General features: G+C 48.0%; 1 protein-coding gene across 3 annotated transcripts in view; it reads left to right on the top strand.

Annotated features, from left to right (window-relative positions):
• The first annotated feature begins 351 nt into the window (after positions 1-351).
• Positions 352-26,762, top strand: part of COMMD7 (COMM domain containing 7) — a 39,758-nt gene continuing 13,347 nt past the window's right edge. The window contains exons 1-3 of one of the 3 annotated variants that reach the window (XM_031004972.3): positions 352-769; positions 16,460-16,513; positions 16,607-16,709. In XM_031004972.3, the coding sequence (XP_030860832.2) occupies positions 686-769; positions 16,460-16,513; positions 16,607-16,709 (241 nt within the window). In that variant the 5' untranslated portion in view covers positions 352-685. The remainder of the gene's footprint in view (positions 770-16,459; positions 16,514-16,606; positions 16,710-26,762) is intronic. The other 2 variants (XM_031004974.3, XM_031004976.3) reach the window with 2 other exon arrangements.

Genomic DNA, 26,762 nt, shown 5'->3' with positions numbered 1-26,762 from the left:
ATTGGAAATGCAAATTCTCAGGCTCCACCCTGGCCTTTCGAATCAGATCCTCTGGGGGCGGGGCCCGGCAATACCAGGTGATGCTGGGGTGATGCTGATGCCCTTCCAAGGTTGAGACCTAGTGCTCTACTCTGATGTCAGCTCTCCGAGAGACACTCTGGCCTGCTTTGTTCCCTTCCCTGTCCCCAGTGTCTGGCATCGAGTAGGCGTGCCATAAATATCTCTGGAGTGCATAGTAACAGTGATGATGATAATAGCAGCTAGCCATTGATTGAAGACCTCTTGTGTGCCGGTCTCTGCGTTAAACATTTCTGGAGGCTTAACTCATTTAAGGAGCTACCCCAGCCATCATTTTCTCAGATGGTGAAACTGAGGTTCAGAGAGGCCAAGCGCCGTACCCAAAGGTCACTCAGCGGGAGAGCTGGCAGGAAACCTCGCGTCTGCCGGTGCCGGCGCCGCCCCCGCCCCTCCCCGGAGCCCGGCGGCCGCGCGTGTCCGCGGCCCTGCGAGGGCTCCCCGGCTCCGGACAGCCCAGGGCGGCCGGGGGAGGAGCGCGCTGCGACGGCCGTGGCGAAAGTGCGGTTGTGGATGCGCGGAGAGGCCGGCAGCGGTGGCAGCGGCAGCGGAGGAGGAAGCTGAGCAGGGCGGCGGCGGCGGTGGAACCTGCGGGGCTGGGGCGCGCGCCATGGGCCGCCTGCACTGCACTGAGGACCCGGTGCCGGAGGCCGTGGGCGGCGACATGCAGCAGCTGAACCAGCTGGGCGCGCAGGTGGGCCCGGCGGCGGGGCGTGGGGCGTGGGGCGTGGGGCGCGGGGCCCAGGTGATTCCAGGAGCCGGGCCTGGGGGCGGGGGACGTCCGGGGGTGCGCGGGAGTTGGGAGAGACTAGACAGAGCGGCGTCTGGTGGGCGTTTGGGGTGTGTGAGGTGGGTTCGGGGCGAGGCTAAGGGGAGCTGGGGTCTGAGGAGAGTGTGGGGAGCCAAGGGATCTCCGGAGGCCTAAGGGCCACTTGAGGGGTCCGAAAGGCTTTGTGGGGTCTCAGAGATGGGACTACGGGACCTCTGCGGGGTCCTGGGGCCGAGGAGAGCTTTTGGGGTCCTAGAAGAGGGACGGAGGGGAGTCTAGATGAGGCTGAAGGAGTTTGGGGAACTGAAGGAACAGACTAAGGGCGTGGGGAGTTTTGGGGAGCAGTGGGGTCCAAAGGGAGATAGATCTTTGGCAGGGAGGCCGAGGAAGCCTGAGGGGAGTGGGAGGGCCCGAGAATCTGAGGGGGCCCGGGGAAGCTCGGCCTGGGCTGCCGTCTTACATCTCAGTGTGACATGAGTGTCAATAATAGCCAGGCCCCACTGGGGCTCTGTGGGCCTGAGGGGCTCGATCTGGGACAAGGCTGATGACACCTTCCACCTCCACCCAGTTAAGGAGAGTCACTGGGATTCACATGGAAAGAAACCTTATACACTGTGTACAGTGGGGGTCTTCATCCTTGATGGTAGGGGAGCTAGCAAAGCCCTTTTCTCCCCCTTCAGGCTGCAGGTGCCAACCAAGGCAGTCTTGGAGGCATCCTGCTTCTGTGCTGGTTGGGATGCCTTTTCATACCACCAAGGCTGCTGAAATAGGTGAGAATGACACTTCTCACCCCCACTGGGAAGATACATCTATTTCCCCCGCTACCTCACTTCCCAGGAGGTAGCGCCCCTCTTCTTTCATCTCCATACCCCCCACAACTTCCCACACAGTAGTGCTGCTTGCGAGATAAAAACCAAACTTAGAACTTGTAACGACAGGAAGGTTCTAAGCTTGAGCTATGCAATAGAAAAATTTGCAAGCCACATTTCTAACTTTGCATTTTGTAGTAGCCACATTTAAAAATTAAATAGAAGTGGAAATTAATTTTTTTTTTTTTGAGACGTAGTCTCATTCTGTCACCCAGGCTGGAGTGCAGTGGCGCGATCTCGGGTCACTGCAACCTCCGCCTCCCAGGTTCAACCAGTTCTCTGTCTCAGTCTCCCGAGTAACTGGGACTACAGGCACACGCCCCCATGCCCAGCTAATTTTTGTATTTTTAGTAGAGATGGGGTTTGACCATGTTGGCCAGGCTGGTCTTGAACACCTGACCTCAGGTGATCTGCCCACCTCAGCCTCCCAGAGTGTTGGGATTACAGGTGTGAGCCACTGTGCCCAGCCCTGAGTTCATCTTATGCAAGCATCCTAGAGTTTATTTACACAAACCTACTGCACACTAGGATATATGGTATAGCCCATTGCTCCTAGGCTACAAACCTATACAGCATGTGACTGTACTGAATACCATGAGCAACTGGACTATAATGGTAAATATTTGTGTGTTTAGACAAATCTAAATAGAAAAGGTACAGTACAAATACAGTATAAAAGATAAAAAATAGGCCAGGCACAGTGGCTCACACCTACCCTAGGACTTTGGGAGGCCAAGGTGGGCGGATCACTAGGTCAGGAGATCGAGACCATCCTGGCCAACATGATGAAACCCTGTCTCTACTAAAAATACAAAAATTTGCTGGGTGTGGTGGCACGCCCCTGTAGTCGCAGCTACTCGGGAGGCTGAGGGAGGAGAATTGTTTGAACTCGGGAGGCGGAGGTTACAGTGAGCCGAGATCGTGCCACTGCACTCTAGCCTGGTGACAGAGTAAGACACCATCTCAAAACAAAACACAAAAAAAAAGAGAGATGAAAAAAATAATACACCTAGGGTACTTACTATGAATGACGCTTGCAGGATTGGAAGTTGCTCTGGGTGAGGCAGTGAGTGAGTGTGAAGGCCTAGGACATTACTGTACGGTATTGTAGACTTTATAAACCCTGTATACTTAAGTTACACTAAATTTATGAAAAATACTTTCTAGGCCGGGCACCATGGCTCACACCTGTAATCCTAGCACTTTGGGAGGCTGAGGCAGGTGGATCACAAGGTCAGGAGTTTGACACCGGCCTGGCCAATATGGTGAAACCCCGTCTCTACTAAAAATACAAAAATTAGCTGGGTGTAGTGGTGGGCGCTTGTAGTCACGGCTACTCTGGAGGCTAAGGCAGGAGAATCGCTTGAACCTGAGAGGTGGAGGTTGCAGTAAACTGCGATTGCACCACTGCATTCCAGCCTGGGCAATAGAGCGAGACTTCGTCTCAAAAAAAAAAAAAAACAACTTTCTAGTTGGGTATGGTGGCACAGCTACCACAGTAGTCTCAGCTACTTGGGAGGCTGAGACAGGAGGATCACTTGAGCCCAGGATTTCAAGGCTGTAGTGCATGGTGATTCCACCTGTGAATAGCCATTGCACTCCAGCCTGGGCAGCATAGTGAGACCCCCATCCCTAAAAAAAAATTTTTTTTTTTCTGTTTTTGATAAGTTGACCTTAGCCTACTGTCAGTTTTTTTTGTTTGTTTGTTTGTTTTAGACGGAGTCTTCCTCTGTCACCCAGGCTGGAGTGCAGTGGCGTGATCTTGGCTCACTGCAACCTTCACCTCCTGGGCTCAAGTGATTCTTTTGCCTCAGGCTCCCAAGTAGCTGGGACTACAGGCGTGCACCACCATGCCTGGCTAATTTTTGTATTTTTAGTAGAGACAGGGTTTCACTATGTTGGCCAGGCTGGTCACGAACTCCTGACCTCAAGTGATCTGCCTGCCTCAACCTCCCAAAGTGCTGGGATTACAGGCGTAAGCCATGCACCCCGCCAACTGTAACTTTTTACTTCATGAATGCTTACCTTTTTTTTTTTTTTTTTTGAGGCAGGGTCTCGCTGTCACCCATTGCTCACTGTAGCCTCGATCTCCTGGGTTCAAGCAATCCTTCCACCTCAGCCTCCCAAATAGCTGGGACTATAGGCACGCGCCACCATACCTGGCTAATTTTTGTATTTTTTGTAAAGACAGAGTTTTGCCATGTTGCCCAGGCTGGTTTTGTTAAACTTTTTGGCACTTTTGTAGTAACACATAGCTTAAAACACAAACATGGCTGGGCGCGGATCTCTGTGACAATCACTAGGTAACAGGGATCTTTCACCTCCATTATAATGTTATGGGACCATCATTTTATATATGGTTCATCATTGATCAAAATGCCATGCATGCTTAAATCCACAATATCAAAATATTTTTCAATATCTAACCCATATACAAATATCAATGACATTTTACTTTTTGGTACAAAGTTTTCTAAATCTGGTGTTTTACACTTACGGCACATCTTAAAGTAGATTAGCCCTTTTCTCTTTTTTTTGAGACAGTGCCTGGCCCTGTTGCCCAGGCTGGAGTGCAGTGGCGTGATCTCGGCTCACTGCAAGCTCTGCCTCCCGGGTTCACACCATTTTCCTGCCTCAGCCTCCCGAGTAGCTGGGACTACAGGTGCCTGCGACCATGCCCGGCTGATTTTTTATATTTTTAATAGAGATGGGATTTCACCGTGTTAGCCAGGATGGTCTCGATCTCCTGACTTCATGATCTGCCCACCTGGGCCTCCCAAAGTTTTGGGATTACAGGTGTGAGCCACTGCATCCGGCCAGCCCTTTTCTTTTTAAAGACAGTCTCGCTTTGTTGCCCAGGCTAGAGTGTAGGGATGTGATCTCGGCTCACTGAAACCTCCGCCTACAGGGTTCAAGTGATTCTCATGCTGCAGCCACTCAAGTAGCTGAGATTACAGGCATGCACCACCATGCCCGGCTAATTTTTTCTTGTATTTTTAGTAGAGATGGAATTTCGCCATGTTGGTCAGGGTAGTCTCGAACTCCTGACCTCAAGTGATCCACCCACCTTGGCCCCCCAAAGTGCTGGGATTACAGGAGTGAGCCACCACCCCTGGCCAGATTAGCCCTTTTCAAGCGCTTATGTGGCAAGTGGCCACTGGACAATAGGGATCTAAGTGCTTTTATGTATGTTTTTTTGTTGTTGTTGTTGTTTTTGAGACAGAGCCTTGCTCTGTCACCGAGGCTGGAGTGCAGTGGTGCAATCTTGGCTCACTGCAAGCTCCACCTCCCGGGTTCACGTCATTCTCCTGCCTCAGCCTTCCAAGTAGCTGTGACTACAGGCACCTGCCACCACACCCGGCTAATTTTTTGTATTTTTAGTAGAGACGGGGTTTCACCGCTTTAGTGAGGATGGTCTTTATCTCCTGACCTCGTGATCCGCCCGCCTCAGCCTCCCAAAGTGCTGGGATTACAGGCGTGAGACACTGCGCCCAGCTTATGTATATTAACTCATTGAGTCCTTGCAATCACTTTTATAGGTAGTTGCTGTTATTATTTTAAATTGAGACAGGTTCTCCCTATGGTGTCTAGGCTTGTCTTGAACTCATGGTCTCTGGTGATCCATCTTGGCCTCCCAAAGTGATGGAATTACAGGCATGAGCCACTGCACCCAGCCACTTATTATTATTCACATTTTACAGACGAAGAAACTGAATCACAGAGCAGTGAAATGAACATAGCTATTATATGATATTAATATATTGAGCATGCACCATGTGGCCAGGCACCATTTTAAATGTATGCATAACAACTCTAAAAGGAAGGCACTATTATTATTCCCATTTTACAGTTAAGAAAGATGGTTCAGAGAAATAAACTGACCTGTTTAAAGTCATGTAGACAGGAGTTCAAGACCAGCCTAAGCAACGTAGCAAGACTCCATCTCTACAGTAAGATAAAAAATTAGCTAGGCATGGTGGCACACACCTGTAGTCCCAGCTACTCCAGAGGCTTAGGTGGGAGGATCACTTGAGTCAGAAATTGGAGGCTGCAGTTAGCTATGATTATGCCACTGCACTCCAGCCCAGAGAACAGACCAGACCCTGTTTCAAATAAATAAGTAAATAAAATCATGCAGAAAGCCAGGCAAGGTGGCTCATGCCTGTAATCAAGCACTTTGGGAGGCAGAGGTAGGGGGATCACTTGAGGCCAGGAGTTCAAGACTAGCCTGGGCAACATAGCAAGACCCCATCTCTAGGAAAACATTTTTTTTTCTTTGAGATAGTCTCAATATTGCCCAGGCTGTAGTGCAATGGCATGATCTTGGCTTACTGCAACCTCCGCCTCCCAGGTTCAAGTGATTCTCCTGCCTCAGCCTCCCAAGTAGCTGGGACTACAGGCGTGCACCACCATGCCCGGCTCATGTTTGTATTCTTAGTAGAGATGAGGTTTCACCATGTTGGCTAAGCTGGTCTCGAACTCCTGACCTTGTAACCCACCCACCTCGGCCTCCCAAAGTGTTGGGATTACAGGCGTGAGCCACTGTACCTGGCCAACAGTTTTAAAAATTAGCTGAGAGTGGTGGTATGTGCCTGTAGTTCTAGCTACTTAAGTGGCCGAGGCAGGAGAATCCCTTAAGCCCAGAAGTTTGAGGCTGCAGTGAGCTATGACCATGGCATTGCACTCCAACCTGGGTCAGAAAATGCGACCCTGTCTCAAGAAAATAAATAAATAATGTCAGGCAGCCAGGAAGTGATGGAGCCAGGAATTTAGGATCACGTGTTTGGCTTCAAAGCCTATGGTGGTAGCTTAGCTTTTACTTGTTAATGTATCAGTGTTCTCTGGAAGATATCCATTTGGAGAATAAAAAAAGATTCTGCTACTAACAAAGTTTTTTTCTTTTTTTTTTTTTTTTTAAGATACTGGATTGTATGATCTGTAAAATTACCTCCAGCTTGGTATTCGTAGAAAATACAAACCACTTCCTTTGAGATCAGCACTTGACTCATTTTCTTTTTTTTTTTTTAAGACAGGATCTCACTCTGTTGCCAAGGCTGGAGAGCAGTGTTACAATAATGGCTCACTGCAGTCTTGAACTCCTGGGCTCAAGGAGTCCTCCTGCCTCAGCCTCTTGAGTAGCTGGAACCACAGGCATGTGCCACCACACCAGGCTAATTTTTTATTTTTTAATTTTTTTATAGCAACACGGTCACTGTATGTTGCCTAGGTTGGTCTGGGCCTCCTGGCCTTAAGGGATCCTCCCATCTCAGCCTCCCAAAGTGCTGGGATTATAGGTGTGAGCCACTACACCCAGAGTTGACTCATTTTCTTTTCTTTCTTTTGTTTTTTTAAATTTGAGACAGGGTCTCATTCTGTCACCCAGGCTGGAGTGCAGCCTCGACCTCCCAGGCTCAAGTGATCCTCCTACCTCAGCCTTTCTAGTAGCTGGGACTATAGGCATGTGCCACCGTGCCTAGCTAATCTTTTTTTTTTTTTTTTTGGAGACGGAGTCTTGCTCTGTTGCCCAGGCTGGAGTGCAATGGCATGATCTCGGCTCACTGCAACCTCTGTCTCCCAGGTTCAAGCAATTCTCCTGCCTCAGCCTCCCGAGTAGCTGAGATTACAGGTGCCCTCCCTCACGCCCAGCTAAACTTTATATACATATATATATATATATATATATGTATATATGTATATATTTCTTTTTTTTTGAGGTGGAGTCTCGCTCTGTCACCCAGGCTGGAATGCAGTGGCGCGATCTCGGCTCACTGCAAGCTCTGCCTCCTGGGTTCACACCATTCTCCTGCCTCAGCCTCCCGAGTAGCTGGGACTACAGGTGCCCACCACCACCCCCAGCTAATTTTTTGTATTTTTAGTAGAGACGGGGTTTCACCATGTTGGTCAGGTTGGTCTCAAACTCCTGACCTTAGGTGATCCACCTGCCTCAGCCTCCTAAAGTGCTGGGATTATAGGCATGAGCCATGGCGCCCAGCTCTGGCTAATTTTTGTATTTTTTGAAGAAATGGGGTTGTGCCATGTTGCCCAGGCTGGTCTAGAACTTTGGGCTCAAGTGATATACCCACTGTGGCTTCCCAAATTGCTGGGATTACAGGTGTGAGCCATCACCCCCAGGAATTGACTCATTTTCTAACCTTGAAACATACTGTAAACCTTTACCTTTATTGTTTTTTGTTGTTGTTGTTGTTATTTGTTTGTTTGTTTGTTTGCAGTGCAGTGGTGTGATCTCAGCTCACTGCAACCTCCGCCTCCTGGATTCAAGAGATTCTCCTGCCTCAGGCTCCTGAGTAGCTGGGATTACAGGCATGTGCCACCATGCCTGGCTAATTTTTTGTATTTTTAGTAGAGACGGGGTTTCACCGTGTTAGCCAGGATGGTCTCAATCGCCTGACCTTGTGATCCGCCCACCTTAGCCTCCCAAAGTGCTGGGATTACAGGTGTGAGCCACCAGGCCCAGCTACCTTTATTGTTAATACAGAAACCTTAAACCTTTCTCCTAATAAGCAACTTACCTGAGTCGTTTGGCCCATTTCTCTGTCTTTTGTTGGACAATCAGACTTCTCCAAGCACCCACTGTGTTAGCTGAATTTATTTTGAATTCTGAGGTGTAGACCTCAAGGAGTAAACGAAACATTGTGTGAACCTTGTCTTTAACATTTATTGCTCATTCGGTGGGTGTTTACCTGAATGCCTACCATAAACCAAATAGCCACTAAACCTGGTAGGACTTAGGAAGATTTGATGGTCAAGGCCTTTTGTCCTGGGGAAGTTGTGATCTTCTACAGCAGGTCATAAAATGAAGAAGCAGATAGTACCAAATTGCACATAGATGTGCCCTTTGATGCCCGTGGCCAGTCCTAGGCAATGTGGAATCTGAGAATAGGCAGGATTTTAAGTTAATCATTTTAGAATGAGAGTAAACTCAGAAAAGTATAAAGGATAATACAAGCAAGTGGCCCACAGTCCTCTCACCAAGCTGGAAATGAAAGTAATAGACAGGAAATTCAAACAGTATACAAAGATATCAAAGTGAAATAAGCTAGATATGGTACAGCATGTCTGTAATCCCAGAGCAACCCAGGAGGCTGAGGCAGGAGCCTAGGAGTTGGAAGCTGCAGTGAGCTGTGATGATCACCCCACTGTACTCCAACCTGAAAGAGTGAGACCCCCATCTCTTAAAAATAAAATGTTTATTTTTCTTATCTCCAGAAATCATTTTAATAGTTTCTTATAGCCGGTCGCAGTGGCTCACGCCTGTAATCCAACCACTTTGGGAAGCCGAGGCAGGTGGATCACTTCAGGCCAGCAGTCTAAGACCAGTCTGGCCAACATGGTGAAACCCTGTCTCCACTAAAAATACAAAAATTAGCCGGGCATGGTAGTGCACGCTTATAATCCCAGCTACTCAGGAGGCTGAGCAGGATAATCACTTGTACCCAGGAGGCGGAGGTTGCAGTGAGCCATGATCGCACCACTGCACTCCAGCCTGGGTGACACAGAGAGACTCTGTCTCAAAAAACACAAAAAATAGTTTCTTACTTATTTTTATAGAAATAAAAGTCTTAATTTGCCAGCATATATATGAGTATCCTTTAAAAAAAAATTTTTTTTTGAGTCTCGCGCTGTTGCCCAGGCTGGAGTGCAATGGTGCAATCTTGGCTCACTGCAACCTCCGCCTCCCGGGTTCAAGCAGTTCTCCTGCCTCAGCCTCCCAAGTAGCTGGGATTACAGGTGCTCACCACGATGCCTAGCTAATTTTTTATGTCTTTAGTAGAATGGGGTTTCACCATGTTTGCCAGTCTGGTCTTGAACTCCTGACCAAAGGTGATCCACCTTCCTCAGACTCCCAAAGTGCTAGGATTACAGGCGTGAGCCACTGTGCCTGGCCATGTTTTCTTGTTTTTATTTTATTTTATTTTTGAGATGGAGTCTCACTGTGTTGCCCAAGCTGGACTGCAATGGTACAATCTTGGCTCACTGCAACCTTTGCCTCCTGGGTTTAAGCCATCCTCCTGCCTCAGCCTCCTGAGTAGCTGGGACTACAGCTACCACCACACCTGGCTAATTTTTGTATTTTTAGTAGACATGGGGTTTCACTATGTTGGCCAGGATGGTCTTGAACTCCTGACCTTAGGTGATCTGCCGTCCTCGGCCTCCCAAAGTGCTGGGATTACAGGCGTGAGCCGCTGTGCCTGGCCTTATTTTTATTTTTTAGAGATGAGGTCTTACTATGCTGCCCATGGTGACCTTGAACATCTAGGCTCAAGTGATCCTCCCATTTCTGGCTTTGAATTTTTATATATATATAGAAAATGGATCATTCTGTATATATTTTTTCTTCATCTTGCTGGGTTTTTTTTTTTGGTTTGTTTTGAGACGGAGTCAAGCTCTGTCACCCAGGCTGGAGTGCAGTGGCATGATCTGGGCTCACTGCAACCTCCACCTCCTGAGTTCAAGCAATTCTCTGCCTCAGCCTCCCGAGTAGCTGGGATTACAGACGCGTGCCACCATGCCCAGCTAATTTTTGTATTTTTAGTAGAGACGGGGTTTCACCATCTTGGCCAGGCTGGTCTTGAACTCCTGACCTTGTGATCCACCCGCCTTGGCCTCCCAAAGTGCTGGGATTACAAGTGTGAGGCACGGCACTTTTTTTTTTTTTTTTGTGACGGAGTCTCACTCTGTTGCCCAGGCTGGAGTGCAGTTGTGTGATCTGGGCTCACCACAAGCTCCGCCTCCCAGGTTCACACCATTCTCCTGCCTCAGCCTCCCCTGTAGCTGGGACTATAGGCACCCCCTACCACACTTGGCTAATTTTTTTATTTTTTATTTTTAGTAGAGATGGGGTTTCACCATAGCCAGGATGGTCTCTGTCTCCTGACCTCGTGATCTGCGCGCCTCAGCCTCCCTAAGTATTGGGATTACAGGCGTGAGCCACCGCACCCGGCCTTTTTTTTTTTTTTTTTTTTTGAGGAGTTCCACTCATCGCCCAGGCTGGAGTGCAATGGTGCGATCTCGGCTCACTGCAACCTCTGCCTCCCAGGTTCAAGCGATTCTCCTGCCTCAGCCTCCCAAGTAGCTGGGATTATAGACGCACACCACCACGCCTGGCTAATTTTTTTTTTTTTTTTTTTTTGAGATGGAGTCTTGCCCTGTCGCCCAGGTTGGAGTGCAATGGTGCAATCTCGGCTCACTGCAACCTCCACCTCCCAGGTTCAAGCAGTTCTCCTGCCTCAGCCTCCCAAGTAGCTGGGATTATAGGCACGTGCCACCACACTCGGCTAATTTTTTGTTTCTTTAGTCGAAACGGGGTTTCACCATGTTAGCTAGGCTGGTCTCAAACTCCTGACCTCAGGTGATCTGCCCGCCTCGGCCTCCCAAAGTGCTGGGATTACAGGCGTGAGCCACCGCGCCAGGCCATTTTTGAATTTTTAGTAGAGACGGGGTTTGGCCAAGTTGGCCAGGCTGGTCTCAAACTCCTGACCTCTGGTTATACCCCCGCCTCAACCCCCCAAAGTGCTGGGATTACAGGCGTGAGCCACCGCACCTGGCCTGTTTTGTTGTTGTTGTTTTTTAAACTGAACAATGTATCCTGACTATTTTCTCCCTTCAATACAAACAGATCTACTGCATTCTTTTTTTTTGAGATGGAGTCTTACTCTGTTGCCCAGGCTGGAGTGCAGTGGCACAATCTCAGCTCGCTGTAGCCTCCGCCTCCCGGGTTCAAGTAATTCTGCTGGGATTACAGGCGCCCGCCACCATGCCCAGCTAATTTTTGTATTTTTAGTAGAGACGGGGTTTCGCCATGTTGGCCAGGCTGGTCTCAAACTCCTGACTTCAGGTGATCCGCCTGCCTCAGCCTCCAAAGTGTTGGGATTACAGATGTGAGCCACCGCGTCCGACCTTCTTTTTTCTTTTTTTCTTTCTTTTTCTTTTTTTTTTTTTGAGACGGAATCTCACTCCGTCGCCCAGGCTGGAATGCAGTGGCGCGATCTCGGCTCACTGCAAGCTCCACCTCCCAGGTTCATGCCATTCTCCTGCCTCAGCCTCCCGAGTAGCTGGGACTACAGGCGCCCACTACCAAGACCGGCTAATTTTTTTGTATTTTTAGTAGAGGGTTTAGAGACAGGGTTTCACCGTGTTAGCCAGGATGGTCTAGATCTCATGACCTCGTGATCCACCCACCTCAGCCTCCCAAAGTGCTGGGATTACAGGCTTGAGCCATGGTGCCAGGCCTCTTTTTTTCTTTTTAAATTTAAATGTATTATTATGATTTGTAGAGATGGGCTCTCACTATGTTGCCTGAACGTAATGCTTGTCTCCTGGGATCAAGCGGTCCTCCTGCCTCAGCCTCCCAAAGTGCTGGCATTACAGGCATGAGCTACTGTGACTTGCCAAAACATTTACTTTTTGGAACATACCTAAAGGATATACTTCATGGAATGGAATTACTAGGTCGAGGGGTATAATCACTTTAAAAATTTGATGCCGGTTGGGTGTGGTTGGTCAAACCTATAATCCCAGTTCTTAGGGAGGGTGAGGCAGGAGGATTGCTTGAGCCCAGGAGTTCCAGATGAGCTGAGGCAACATTGTGAGACCCTGTCTCTACAAAATATAAAAAAATTAGCCCGATGTGGATGTGGTGGCATGTGCCTGTAATCTCAGCTACTCAGGAGACTGAGGTGGGAGGATTGCTTTGAACCCAAGAGGTTAGAGGCTCCAGTGAGCCGTGATTGCGCCACTGCACTCCAGTCTGGGCGACAGAGCCAGACTCTGCCTCAAAAAAATACAAGTTAGATGCACATTGTGAAATTGCCCCTAGAAAGGTCACCCCAGTGTATCCTATCATCAGTCATGCAGGAACCTGTCTGCTTCCTTGTACTTTCACCAGCACTGGTGTCCTAGTCAAACTTTTGGGTTTGCAGATCTGATAAGTGAAAAATAGTATATTCTGGTTTTACTGATTTGCATTTCTCTAGTCTGGAATGACCTTGTGCATCTCTTCCTAAGTTTACTGGGGAGAATCCTTAAGATTTTGAGATGCATGCATAGATAGCCATGGGTGGGTGAGCATTCCAGAGGGAGGCACCTATGCAATTGCAAAGGCAAAGCATTGCGGGGAGTGTTTAGGAAAGATTTATTCAGCAAATACTGTGCACTTAACAGTATTTAAGTTGCTGTGAAGCTGCAATGCCATATAAGGAACCTTCTCTTCTAAGACATGTTTGTGCTCCTTATCAGAGTTGAAAATTGTAGGTGGCCCCAGGGAGCCTCAGAAGTTGAGAATCTGGGTAGGTCCCTTTCTTGTTGGGAGTGTCATGGTTTCTTGGCAGGGCTTTGGAGGATAAGGAGGGCTTGGGAAGGGAGAGATAGGGACGAGGGATCAATAACACATTCTTGCACTGTCGCTCAGGCTGGATTGCAGTGGCGCAATCATAGTTTGCTGCAGCCTCAAGCTCCTGGGCTCAAGCAATCCTTCCACCTCAGCCTCCAGAGTAGCTAGAACTACAGGTGCATACCACCATGCTTGACTAATTTATTTTTATTTTTTGAGCTAGGATCTTGTTCTGTCACGCAGGCTGGAGTTCAGTGGTGTGATCATAACTCACTGCAGCTTGGAATGCCTGGGCTGAAGCAATCCTCCTGCCTCAGCCTCCTGAGTAGCTAGGACTACAGGAGCATGCCACCTTGCCTGGCTAATTTTTAAATTTGTTTATGCAGATTGCCCAAGCTGGTCTCGAACTCCTGGCCTCAAGCAATCCTCTCACTTTGGCCTCCCAGAGTGCTGGGATTACAGGCATGAGCCACCACACCCAGTTTCGTTTTCTTTTAAAATAGAATACATTTTTGAATAAAATAATACAGAGTCCTGACAGATGTGTAGAGTTTAATGTGTCATAGCAGAAGGGATAGGTGCATTTAACATACTACACATACAACTTTGGGGGTTTTAAGCTGAAGTATCTGCCTATAATCTTTTTCTTTTTTTTAATATATTGCTTCTAGAAGGTGGATCAAATGGTATAGTGACTCTAATTATGGCTCTAACTGTAGCTACCATTTGTTTAGCGTCCAGCCTGGCTCTGTGCTAGAGGCTCTGCATGTGTTACTGTTAGTATTGGAAGCTGTGTATTCTTACCTTTGTTTTCCTCGTGGGGACTGGGACACAGATGCTAAATGGCTTGACCAAATTCACAAGAGTAGTCAACGGAGAACACTGATTGAACTGGGTCTTTTAAACCCTGGCATCCTGGTTTTCCCCACTATGCCATACACAGTGGGCTTTTTGTTGTTGTTGTTTTTTGAAACAGAGTCTCGCTCTGTCACCCAGGCTGGAGTGCAGTGGCATGATCTCCACTCACTGCAACCTCCGCCTCCCAGGTTCAAGCAATTCTTCTGCCTCAGCCTCCCGAGTAGCTAGGATTACAGGCACGCACCACCATGCCTGGCTAATTTTTGTATTCTTAGTAGAGACGGGGTTTCACCATGTTGGTCAGGCTGGTCTTGAACTCCCGACCTCAAATGATCCGCCAACCTCAGCCTCTCAAAGTGCTGGGATTACACGTGTGAGCCACCACGTCCAGCCCATACACACTGTTCACAGGGAGGGATATGAGAAAGTAATGATCTGTGTCTCAGTCAGCTCAGGCCAGGGAAGGACATGAGAAAGTAACGATCTGTGTCTCAGTCAGCTCAGGCCAGGGAGGGACATGAGAAAGTAATGATCTGTGTCTCAGTCAGCTCAGGCCAGGGAGGGACATGAGAAAGTAATGATCTGTGTCTCAGTCAGCTCAGGCTGCCGTAACAAAATACCTGGGCAGCTGGTATTTTGTTAAGGCAAAATATCATAGACTGGTTGGCTCCAACAGCAGACATTTCTTTCTTTCTTTTTTTTGAGACAGAGTCTCAATCTGTCGTCCAGGCTGGTGTACAGTGGCATGATCACAGCTCACCGCAACCCCTGCCTCCTGGATTCAAGTGAGTCTCCTGCCACAGCCTCCCAAGTAGCTGGGATTACAAGTACACGCCACCACGCCTGGTGAATTTTTTTTTGTTTTTTGTTTTAGTAGAGACGGGGTTTCACTATGCTGGCCAGGCTGGTCTCAAACTCCTGACCTCGTGATCCGCTCACTTCAGCCTCCCAAAGTGCTGGGATTATAGGCGTGAGCCACTATGCCCAGCCCAGACATTTATTTCTAACAGTTCTGCTTGCTCGGAAGTACAAGATCAAGTGCCAGCCAGTGTGATTCCTGGCTTGTAGATGACTCCCTCCTTCCTTTTTTTTTTTTAAGAGGTGGGGTCTTACTGTGTTGCCCAGGCAGATCTCAAACTCACAGCTTCAAGCAATCCTCTCATCTTGGTCTCCCAAAATGCTGGGATTACAGGCGTGAGCCACTGCACCTGGCCTCTTCCTCTTCTTATAAGGGCCCCAGCCCTAGGCTAGGCACGGTGGGTCATACCTATAATCCCAGCACTTTGGGAGGCCGAGGCAGGTGGATCACTTGAGGTGAGGAGTTCGAGACCAGCCTGGCCAATACGGTGAAACCCACCTACTAAAAATACAAAAATTATCCAGGTGTGGTGGCAGGCACCTGTAATCCCAGCTGCTCGGGAGGCTGAGGCAGGAGAGTTGCTTGAACTCGGAAGGTGGAGGTTGCAGTGAGCCAACATCACACCACTGCACTCCAGCCTGGGCAACAGAGTGAGACTCCATCTAAAAAATAAAATCAAATCAAAATAAGGGCCCCCAGCCCTATGGGGCTAGCGTCTCACTCTTACGACCTCATTTAACCTTTATCATCTAACAGGCCCTGTCTTCAAATATTGTCACAACGGAAGTTAGGGCTTCAATATATGAATTTTGGGGAGACACATTCAGTTCCTAACAACACATTACCAGTAAAGAGAAAAGATTAAGACACACAAAACTGTAAGCGTCTGTTCTAGGTGCATAATAAAGTGTTACAGTTTATTGTTGTCTTACACAAGTAACGAGATGTTTATGGGTGGGGGGAACCCAAGAAAATATGAGGCCAGGTGCATGGCTTATACCTGTAATTCCAGCACTTTGGGAGGCTGACGTGGGTAGATCACTTGAGCCCAGGAGTTTGAGACCATCCTGGGCAACAAAGTGAGACCCTGTCTCTACATTAAAAAAAAAATTAGTCGGGTATGGTGGCATGTGCCTGTAGTCCCAGCTACTCTGGAGGCTGAGGTGGGAGGATCGCTTGAGCCCAGGAGGCAGAGGTTGCAGTGAGCCGAGATTGCATCACTGCATTCCAGCCTGGGCGACAGAGAGACCCTGTCTCAGGGAAAGAAAAAAAAAAAAAAAAGAAAGAAAATATGGATAGGTAAAACAGAAGAAAATAAAAATCATCCAAAGTGGTAACTGCTTTTAATTTTCTGATGATTTCCCCTTTGTGCGTGCATGTGTGTGTGTGTGTGTGTGTCCTAGAGATATATGTGTGCATCTGAGTGCATATGCTTACAGTCTCTCAATACATGTCTGCTAAGTATCCCAATAAACGTGCTTTTCAGATGATGTAGTGACACAGGTATATTGACACTGGTGGTGGGTATTGTGAACATTTGTAACTATAGGATGATCAGAACAGGCATAACACCTGGCTGTTACTGTTCTTCCCTCTCAAGGCTATGCAGTTGCCTGGGGTGGGGCATGCTGACCTAGGAGTAGAAATTGTACTGATGTTCTGTGTTGTTTTCTTCACAGCAGTTCTCAGCCCTGACAGAGGTGCTTTTCCACTTCCTAACTGAGCCAAAAGAGGTAAATAAAACATTCTGTGTTAGGGAGTGGGTCCGTGCTCCCTGAGATGCTTAGAAAGTGAAGGCCCGGGTTTTCACTGTTCTCTCTCTGCAGGTGGAAAGGTTTCTGGCTCAGCTCTCTGAATTTGCCACCACCAATCAGATCAGTCTTGGCTCCCTCAGAAGCATCGTGAAAAGCCTCCTTCTGGTTCCAAATGGTGAGTAACCTCTCTTAGCAGCTGTGGCCAGAGACATTAACTTGAACATTCCTTTAGTCCATGGAGTCATTGAAGCATGCTCCGTGGACCAAGCCAGAGCGTTTGGTAATGAGCCAGACGTGGGTGGGACTCTGTCTCTGGAGGGAGCCCACGTAACAGGTGAACATAGTATAGTTGAATAGTAGTGTGCTGTGGTGCAGCACAGCTGAAAAGTTCAGTGTGCATCTTGGGTTATGTCCTCAGAATGTCCTCTTGTCCTCTCTATAATAAGGACAGAAATTGAGAATAAGCATTTGGAACCTTTTATAGCAATTTGACAATGTCCCTTGAATCTAATACTTTTTTTTTTTTCTTTTTGAGACAGAATCTTTCTCTGTCGCCAGGCTGAAGTGCAGTGGTGCAATCTTAGCTCACTGTAACCTCTGCCATCCGAGTTCAAGTGATTCTCCTACTCAGCCTCCCGAGTAGCTGGGATTACAGGCACGCACCACCACGCCCAGCTAATTTTTTTATTTTTAGTAGAGACCATGTTGGCCAAGATGGTCGTGATCCCTTGACCTCATGATCTGTCTGCCTCGGCCTCACATAGTGCTGGGATTACAGGCGTGAGCCACCGCGCCCGGCCTGAATCTAATAATTTTTTTAAATGGAGCATTTTTTTTTTTTTGACAGGGTCTTGCTCTGTTGCCCAAGCTGGAATACAGTGGTGCAATCATAGCACACTTCAGCCTCAAACTCCTAGGCTCAAGTGATCCTCCTGCCTCAACCCCCAAGTAGCTGGGACCACAGGTGTGCACCACCCTGCCTGGCTAATGTTTTTTGTGTGTAGAGATAGAGTCTCTCTATGTTACCCAGGCTAGTCTCAAACTCCTAGCTCAAGCTGTCCTCCTGCCTTGGCCTCCCAAAGTGCTGGGATTACAGGTATAAGCCACCATGCCCAGCTTCAGTTCAAGTGTATTAGAAGTTGGGGGTTTAATTTGTTTGCTTCTGTTCGTTCGGCACTTTCCTATATCTTAGTGAAGGTTCTTTCCTTTGCCCTGTATTGTGCTCCTGAGGTTCTGGGGGCTTGAACCAGAACATTCCAGAGATTTTCAACTGAAATTTTCTGAGCCTTGTGTTTTTGTGATTCTTGCCGTCTTTGCTGTCATGACTTGATAAGAATTTGAGGGTTTTTTGTTTTGTTTTGCTTTTGAGACGGAGTTTCAATCTTTTTGCCCAGGCTGGAGTGCAATGGCGTGGTCTTGGCTCACCGCAACCTCCACTTCCTGGGTTCAAGTGATTCTCCTGCCTCAGCCTCCCAAGTAACTGGGATTACAGTGCCCGCCACCACACCCAGCTAATTCTTTGTATTTTTAGTAGAGACAGGGTTTCACCATGTTGGACAGGCTGGTCTCAAACTCCTGACCTTAGGTGATCCACCCACCTCAGTCTCCCAAAGTGTTAGGATTACAGGAGTGAGTCCCTGCGCCTGGACTTGAAGTCTTTTGTTTGTTTTTTTTAGACAGAGTCTCGCTCTGTCACCTAGGCTGGAGTGCAGTGCGGAATCTTGGCTCACTGCAACCTCCGCCTTCCAGGTTCAAGTGGTTCTCCTGCCTCAGCCTCCTGAGTAGCTGGGATTACAGGCACAGGCAAGCGCCACCATGCCTGGCTAATTTTTGTATTTTTAGTAGAGATGGGGTTTCACTATGTTGGCCAGGCTGGTGGTCTTGAACTCCTGACCTCGTGATCCACCCGCCTTGGCTCCCCAAAGTGCTGGATTACAGACATGAGCCACTGTACTCAGCCAAAGTCTTTTTATATAGGAATACTTTTTTTTTTTTTTTTTTTGAGACAGGCTTTTGCTCTGTTGCCCACACTGGAGTGCAGTGGCATGATCTCAGCTTACTGCAACCTCTGCCTCCCGGGCTTAAGTGATCCTCCCGTATCAGCCTCCGGAGTAGCTGGGACTACAGGCATGCACCACCATGCCTGGCTATTTTTTGTATTATTATTATTATTATTTGTAGAGATGGGGTTTTGCCTAGCTGGCCAGGCTGGTTTCAAATTCCCGAGCTCAAGCGATCTGCCCGCCTCAGCCTCCCAGAGTGTTAGGATTACAGGTGTGAGCCATTTCACCAGCAGGAATAAATTTTCATTTTAAACTTTCAAAAACAGTACAGAGCGGCCAGGTGTGGTGGCTCACGCCTGTAATCCCAGCACTTTGGGAGGCCAAGATGGGCGGATCACGAGGTCAAGAGATCGAGACCATCCTGGCTAACACGGTGAAACCCTGTCTCTACTAAAAATACAAAAAATTAGCCGGGTGTGGTGGCGGGCACCTGTAGTCCCAGCTACTCAGGAGGCTGAGGCAGGAGAATGGCGTGATCCCGGGAGGCGGAGTTTGCAGTGAGCTGAGACCGTGCCACTGCACTCCAGCCTGGGCGACAGAGCGATTCCGTCTCAAAAAAAAAAAAAAAAAAAAAACACAGTATAGAGCTATAGAGAGTCAAAAGTAAAAATCCTCTTTTATTCTCCTCCTACTTTTGTCCCTAGAGATAATCACAATATAATTTTGGACTATGGCCTTTTATATTTTTATGTACACTAATGAACATATTCATGTAGCTTTGTTTTTCATAAATGGTAGCAAACCATAAAAAGTGTCCTGGAACTCACATTTTTTCATCATACCTGGTATATCATGGAGCTCTTTCCACATCACCTTCATTCTTTAGATGGATGTAATATCCCATAGACTGAATATATCTCCTTTTAGTTAATCTATATCCTGTTGTTGGATATTTCTGTTGTTCCCATATCTCACCCTTACAAACAATGCTACAGTGAACATCCTTACAACCTCTTCTTACTCACAAATGTGAGTATTTTGAGACCAGCCTGACCAACATGGTGCCTAAAGTGCAGAACCACAAGTCTTTATTATTATTATTATTATTATTATTATTATTATTTTATTTATTTATTTTTTGAGATGGAGTCTTGCTCTGTCACCCAGGCTGGAGTGCAGTGGTGTGATCTCAGCTCACTGCAAGCTCTGCCTACCAGGTTCACGCCATTCTGCCTCAGCCTCCCAAGTAGCTGGGACTACAGGTGCCCACCACCACGCCCGGCTAATTTTTTGTATTTTTTAGTGGAGATGGGGTTTCACCGTGTTAGCCAGGATGGTCTCGATCTCTTGACCTCATGATCCACCTGCCTCAGCCTCCCAAAGTGCTGGGATTACAGGTGTGAGCCACTGGGCCCGGCCAAGTCTTTTTTTTTTTTCCTGAGTCTCACTCTGTCACCCAGGCTGGAGTGCAGTGGCGCGATCTCAGCTCACTGCAACCTCCACCTCCCGGGTTCAAGTGATTCTTCTGACTCAGCCTTCTGAGTAGCTGGGATTACAGGCGCCCACCACCATGCCTGGCTAATTTTTGTATTTTTAGTAGAGACCAAGTTTCACCATGTTGGCCAGGCTGGTCTTGAACTCCTGACCTCAGGTGATCTGCCGGCCACACCTCCCACAGCACTGGGATTACAGGCATGAGCCATCATACCCGGCCAGAACGATAAATCATTATTCTCATTCTCTGGCCTTCATCTTTGGAAATGGGTTTATCTGAGGGCTGAGACCTGTCTACCAAACACCTGTTATGGGCACTAATTTTCAGGAGACCTCTGTCTAGTGTCCCTGTCCCCAGTCTTCCCTGTCTTCCTCACCCCACCACACTGTATCCTTTTTTTTTTTTTTTTTTTTTCGAGACAGAGTTTTGCTCTTGTTACCCCGGCTGGAGTACAGGGGCAAGATCTCGGCTCACTGCAAATTCCATCGACAAGGTTCAAGCAATTCTCCTTCCTCAGCCTCCCGAGTAGCTGGAACTACAGGCATGCACCACCACACCTGGCTAATTTTTTGTAGTTGTATTTTTATTTTTATTATTTATGAGATGGATTCTCACTCCGTTGCCCAGGCTGGAGTGCAGTGACGTGATCTCGGCTCACTGCAACCTCCACCTCCCGGGTTCAAGTGATTCTTCTGCCTCAGCCTCCCAAATAGCTGGGACTACAGATGCATGCCACCACACTCGGCTAATTTTTTTTTTTTTTTTTTTTTTGAGACAACATCTTGCTCTGTCGCCCAGGCTGGAGCGTAGTAGCATGATTTCGGCTCACTGCAAACCTCCATCTCCCGGGTTCAAGCAATTCTCCTGCCTTAGCCTCCCGAGTAGCTGGCATTACAGGCACCCACCACCACACCCGCCTAATTTTTTTGTTTGTTTGTTTTTTGTATTTTTAGTAGAGATGATGTTTCTCCATGTTGGTCAGGCTGGTCTCGAACTCCTGACCTCAGGTTATCTGCCTGCCTTGGCCTCCCAAAGTGCTGGGATTACAGGCATGAGCCACTGTGCCCAGTTGATTTTTTTATTTTTAGTAGAGATGGAGTTTTGCCATGTTGGCCAGGCTGGTCTTGAACTTTTGACCCCAAGTGATCCGCCCACCTCAGCCTCCCAAAGTGCTGGGATTACAGGTGTAAGCCGTCCTGCCCAGCAATTTTTTGTACTTTTAGTAGAGATGGGGTTTCACCATGCTGGCCTGGCTGGTCTCGAACTCCTGACCTCAGGTGATCCGCCTGCCTTGGCCTCCCAAAGTCCTGAGATTATAGATGTGAGCCACTGTGCCCGGCCTATTATTTTAAAAATAAATAGAGTCAGGGTCTTCCTATGTTGCCCAGGCTGGTCTCCAGCGATCCTGGGCCCAAGCGGTCCTCCTGCCTTGGAGTTTGAAAGTGCTGGGATTACAGGCATGAGCCACCGCACCTGGCCCCCCACTGTATCCTGTTAGATTGCCTTCAGCCTTGAGCTGCAACCCTGTGCTGCCTCAGAAAGCCTTCCCAAATCGCTTGAGTTCACAGTGACCTCCCCTTCCAGCATCTGAGATATGTTTTTTATCTGTAACTATCATTTTGATCAGTACTAATTTGCAGGTTTCTGTTGTTCCTGCTGATTTGTTTGTATCTGATGTATCTGTCTCATGGCTCTAATAGATAGTTCCTCAAACTCAGGGGCGAGTCTTGTTCTTTCCTAAGCCATGGTTAGAAGCAAGGTAATGGCATAAAGCAGGTGCTCAGTACATGCAGAGCGAATTGAATAGAATTTAGGAGATGCTGTGACCCTCCCAGGGGACTTTGAGTCTATATTTTCCTTCTTTTTATTTATTTATTTATTTTGGGACAAGGTCTCACCCAGACTGATCATCATAGCTCACTGCAACCTCCAACTCCAGGGCTTAAGTGATTCTTCTGCTTCAGCCTCCCGAGTAGCTGGGACTACGGTGCACCAACACACCTGGCTAATTTTTGTATTTTTTGTAGAGACGAGGTTTTACCATGTTGCCCTGGCTGGTCTTGATTCTTGGGCTCAAGTGATCTGTCTGCCTTGGCCTCCCAAAATGCTGGGATTACAGGCATGAACCACCATGCCCGGCCTAGTCTATATTTTTCTTTCTTTTTCTTTTTCTGAGACGGAGTTTCACTCTTGTCTCCCAGGCTGGAGTGCAATGGCTCAATCTCGGCTCACTGCAATCTCTGCTTCCCGGGTTCAAGCGATTCTCCTGCCTCAGCCTCCCGAGTAGCTGGGATTACAGGCATGTGCCACCATGCCCGGCTAATTTTTGTATTTTTAGTACAGACAGGGTTTCACCATGTTGGCCAGGCTGGTCTCGAACTCCTGATCTCAATTGATCTGCCCACCTCAGCCTCCCAAAGTGCCGGGATTACAGGCGTGAGCCACTGTGCCCGGCCTATAGCAGATCATTTTCTATAGATACAGAGAAAATTGAGGAACTCAGCATACCAGGGAAGAGATGGGCTTTTCAGGCTCACTCTGATTTGAGTTTTGGTCCCATCACTGAATGTAGCCATTTGGTTCTGGACAAATCAGCCTTGTAGAACCTCAGTTTCTTTCCTGAAAAGTAGAATAATAATAGCAGCTTATTGCGGTGTTAGGAATGAAGAGATGAATGCCTGTAAAGTACTTAACACAGTGCTTGCTCAACTGTAACCTTTGTTTTGTTGAGGCTTTTGTTGAGCCAGGGTCTTGCTATGTTGCCCAGGCTGGTCTGGAAGTCCTTGGCTGAAATGATTCTCCTGTCTTAACCTCCCAAGTAGCTGGGATTATAGGCATGTTACTGTGCCAGGCTGTTATGGCCTTTATTTATTGATAGAGCAGCTAGTGTTCAGTCCTATTCCTTTATGTCAAATTATGGGATAAAACTTTTACCTAATAATGAGTATGTGAATGTATGTCTGGGCTAGTTAATGTCCCAAAGCCTCCTAAGTTTTATTATTTTATTATTTTTTTTTGAGATGGAGTTTTGCTCTTGTTGCCCAGGCTGGAGTGCAAAGGTGCCATCTTGGCTCACTGCCAGCTCCGCCTCCCGGGTTCAAGCAATTCTCCTGCCTCAGCCTCCTGAGTAGCTGGGATTACAGGCACCCGCCACCATGCCTGGCTAATTTTTTGTATTTTTATTAGAGACGGGGTTTCACCTTGTTGGCCAGGCTGGTCTCGAACTCCTGACCTCAGGTGATCCACCCCACCTTGGCCTCCCAAAGTGCTGGGATTACAGGTGTGAGCCACTGCTCCCGGCCTTCCTGTCCCCTTCTTATCCTTTGTCCTTGTGCATCCCTTCTTTCTAGTCCCAAAGGCTGCCATCCCAGAACAGTTTCTTAGCCCTACATGCCTAGTTATGGCAGTTACATCTCCACCTCCATTCTCCCATCCAGACTCCAGTTTGCCCTGGAGCACACTTACTACAGCACAACTTGGATCATGCTGCTCCTCTCAACTGTTTACCTTGCGTAATGAAGTCTGTAGGCCTCAGTTTGGCATTCAAGGCCTTTCCTAATCTAATCTGCAATGTAAGAGCCTCCAGGCCCTCATCAGTGTCCTCTTCCTTTGACCTGGTCCTGCCTGTGCAAGAAGCTCTTATTGTAGAAGTACAGTTTGTTAGAGCTGAAGTGGCCTCAAGAAACCACCAGATCAGTCTTCCTCAAATTGGTGTGTCCAGAGTCAGAAATACTCTCCCCACAACCCCAGCCTTGGAACCCTGGAGATTCAAGCACACATTGACACATCTCAGGTTCTGAAAAGTCCTACAGTAAAGAAACTTGCTTAACCAGTATCTGTGAAGCACAGTTAATGATGGAACTTTTTGGTTTCTTTTTTTCTTTTTGGCAGGGGGAGAGTCAAGTAAAAGCTTTGTAAAGTACTGATCTTTTTTGGCATTTTATTTTATTTTATTAATTTATTTATTTGAGACAGAGTCTCGCTCTGTCACCCAGGCTGGAGTGCAATGGCAGAGTCTCTGCTCACTGCAACCTCCGCCTCCTGAGTTCAAGCGGTTCTCCTGTCTCAGCCTCCCAGGTAGCTGGGATTACAGGCCCATGCCGTCACGCCCAGCTGATTTTTTGTATTTTAGTAGAAACGGGGTTTCACTGTGTTGCCCAGGCTGGTCTCGAACTCCTGAGCTCAGGCAGTCCACCCGCCTTGGCCTCTCAAAGTGCTGTGATTACAGGCATGAGCCACTGCGTCCGGCCCCCCCTTTTTTTTTTTAGATGGAGTTTTGCTCTGTAGCCCAGGCTGGAGTGCAGTGGCGCAAACTCGGTTCACTGCAAGCTCTGCCTCCGGGGTTCATGCCATTCTCCTGGCTCAGCCTCCCGAGTAGCTGGGACCACAGGCACCCGCCACCACGCCCGGCTAATTTTTTGTATTTTTAGTAGAGACGGGGTTTCACCGTGTTAGCCAGGATGGTCTCGATCTCCTGACCTTGTGATCCGCCCGCCTCGGCCTCCCAAAGTGCTGGGATTGCAGGCGTGAGCCACCGCACCCGGCTCCCCTTTTTATTTTATTGATTGATTTTTTTTTTTTTTTTTGAGAGGCAGTCTCGCTCTGTCACCGAGGCTCGAGTGCAGTGGCATGATCTCGGCTCACTGCAACCTCCACCTCCTGGGATCAAGTGATTCTCCTGCGTCAGCCTCCTGAGTAGCTGGGATTACAGGCACATGCCACCACGCCAGGCTCTTTTTTTTTTTTTTGGTCAAGAGGGGGTTTTACCATGTCGGCCAGGGTGGTCTCAAACTCCTGACAAAGTGCTGAGATTACAAGCATGAGCCACTGTGCTCGGCCTTTTTTGCCTTTTTTAAAAAATGTTTTTCTTGTACTATTTAGTATGTAATTCTTTGAAATACCTGACTTCAGCCAGGCACAATGACTCATGCCTGTAATCCCAGCACTTTGGGAAGTCAAAGGGGGAGAATCTCTTGAGGCCAGGAGTTGAAGAACAGCCTGGGCAACATAGTGAGACACTACCTCTACAAAAAATAAAAAAAATTGGCCAGGTGTGGTGGCTCACGCCTGTAATCCCAGCACTTTGGGAGGCTGAGGTGGGCGGATCACTTGAGGTCAAGAGTTTGAGACCAGCCTGGCCAACATGGCAAAACCCTGTCTCTACTAAAAATACAAAAATGAACTGGGCGTGGTAGCACATGCCTGTAATCCCAGCTACTTGGGAGGATGAGGCATGAAAATCACTTGAACCTGGGAGGCGGAGGTTGCAGTGAGCTGAGATTACACCACTGCACTCCAGCCTGGGTGACAGAGTGAGACCCTGTCTTTAAAAAAAAAAAAAAAAAAAAAATTAACTGGGCATGGTGGTGCACACCTGTAGTCTCAACTACTTCAGAGGCTGAGACAGGAAGATACCTTGAGCCCAGGAGTCCAGGCTGCAGTGAGCCATGATTACACCACTGCCCTCCAGTTTGCACAACGGAGGAAGACCCTGTCTCTAAAAAACAAACCAAAGAAAATCCTTCAAAAGTTATTAACCCGGGCTGGGCACGGTGGCTCACACCTGTAATCCCAGCACTTTGGGAGGCCGAGGCGTGTGGATCACGAGGTCAGGAGATCAAGACCATTCTGGCTGATACAGTGAAACCACATCTCTACTAAAAATACAAAAAATTAGTCGAGTATGTTGGTGGGCACCTGTAGTCCCAGCTACATTGGAGGCTGAACCCGGGAGGCGGGGAGCAGAGTTCCCGACACTGCTCTCTGGCCTGGACGACAGAGCTAGAGTCCATATTATGAAAAAAAGAAAAAAAGTTACTAACCCGTGGCCAGATTGATTCATGTGGACCCCACCCATGGCTCCTTACTGCTCTCTGAACTGGATTACTTTAGTTTAGTTTAGTTTTAGAGATGTGGTGGTCTTGCTTTGTTGCTTGGGGTAGTCTCAAACTCCTGGCCTCAAGCAGTCCTCCCACCTCAGTCTGCTGAGTAGCTGGGATTACAGGTGTGGGCAGCATGCCCAGTGCAAACTGGATTATGTTTTTTTTTGTTTGTTTTTGAGACGGAGTCTCGCTCTGTCACCCAGGCTGGAGTGCAGTGGCACGATCTTGGCTCACTGCAAGCTCCGCCTCCCGGGTTCACGCCATTCTCCTGCCTCAGCCTCCCAAGTAGCTGGGACTACAGGCGCCTGCCACCACGCCTGGCTAATTTTTTGTATTTTTAGTAGAGACAGGGTTTCACCGTGTTAGCCAGGATGGTCTTGATCTCCTGACCTCGTGATCCGCCCGCCTCGGCCTCCCGAAGTGCTGGGATTACAGGTGTGAGCCACTGCGCCCGGCCCAAACTGGATTATGTTAAAGGCAATATCAGACATACTTTATTCCTGAATACCTAGTTGTCTATCTCTAAAAGAAAAAAGGAATTTCCCCCTTATCAAACTACAATGCCATTATCATATCTAAAAGGAAAATACAAGGTCAGTATTAATTTCCCCACTGTCTCCTGTATTTTGTTTGTTTGGAATGGGTTCCCATCAGGATCTAGATAGGACTCCAGTCCAGCACGTGGCTGCTGGGTGGCCCTTCTGTGCTTGCTTACTCACCAGGGATTTAACAGCTCTGAGACCCAATGGTACCTGAGAACTAATAGGAGACTCATACTTTTATTATAAGGATAAAGATAATAAATGTAATAAGGTGCTCACTTCACTAAGTGGTAGCACACTGCTGCT

Source organism: Gorilla gorilla, chromosome 21 (genome assembly GCF_029281585.2).
Source record: "Gorilla gorilla gorilla isolate KB3781 chromosome 21, NHGRI_mGorGor1-v2.1_pri, whole genome shotgun sequence".
Lineage (NCBI taxonomy): Eukaryota > Metazoa > Chordata > Mammalia > Primates > Hominidae > Gorilla > Gorilla gorilla.
Note: the sequence above shows the minus strand (reverse complement) of the source record. Positions and strands in the feature narration are given on the sequence as shown.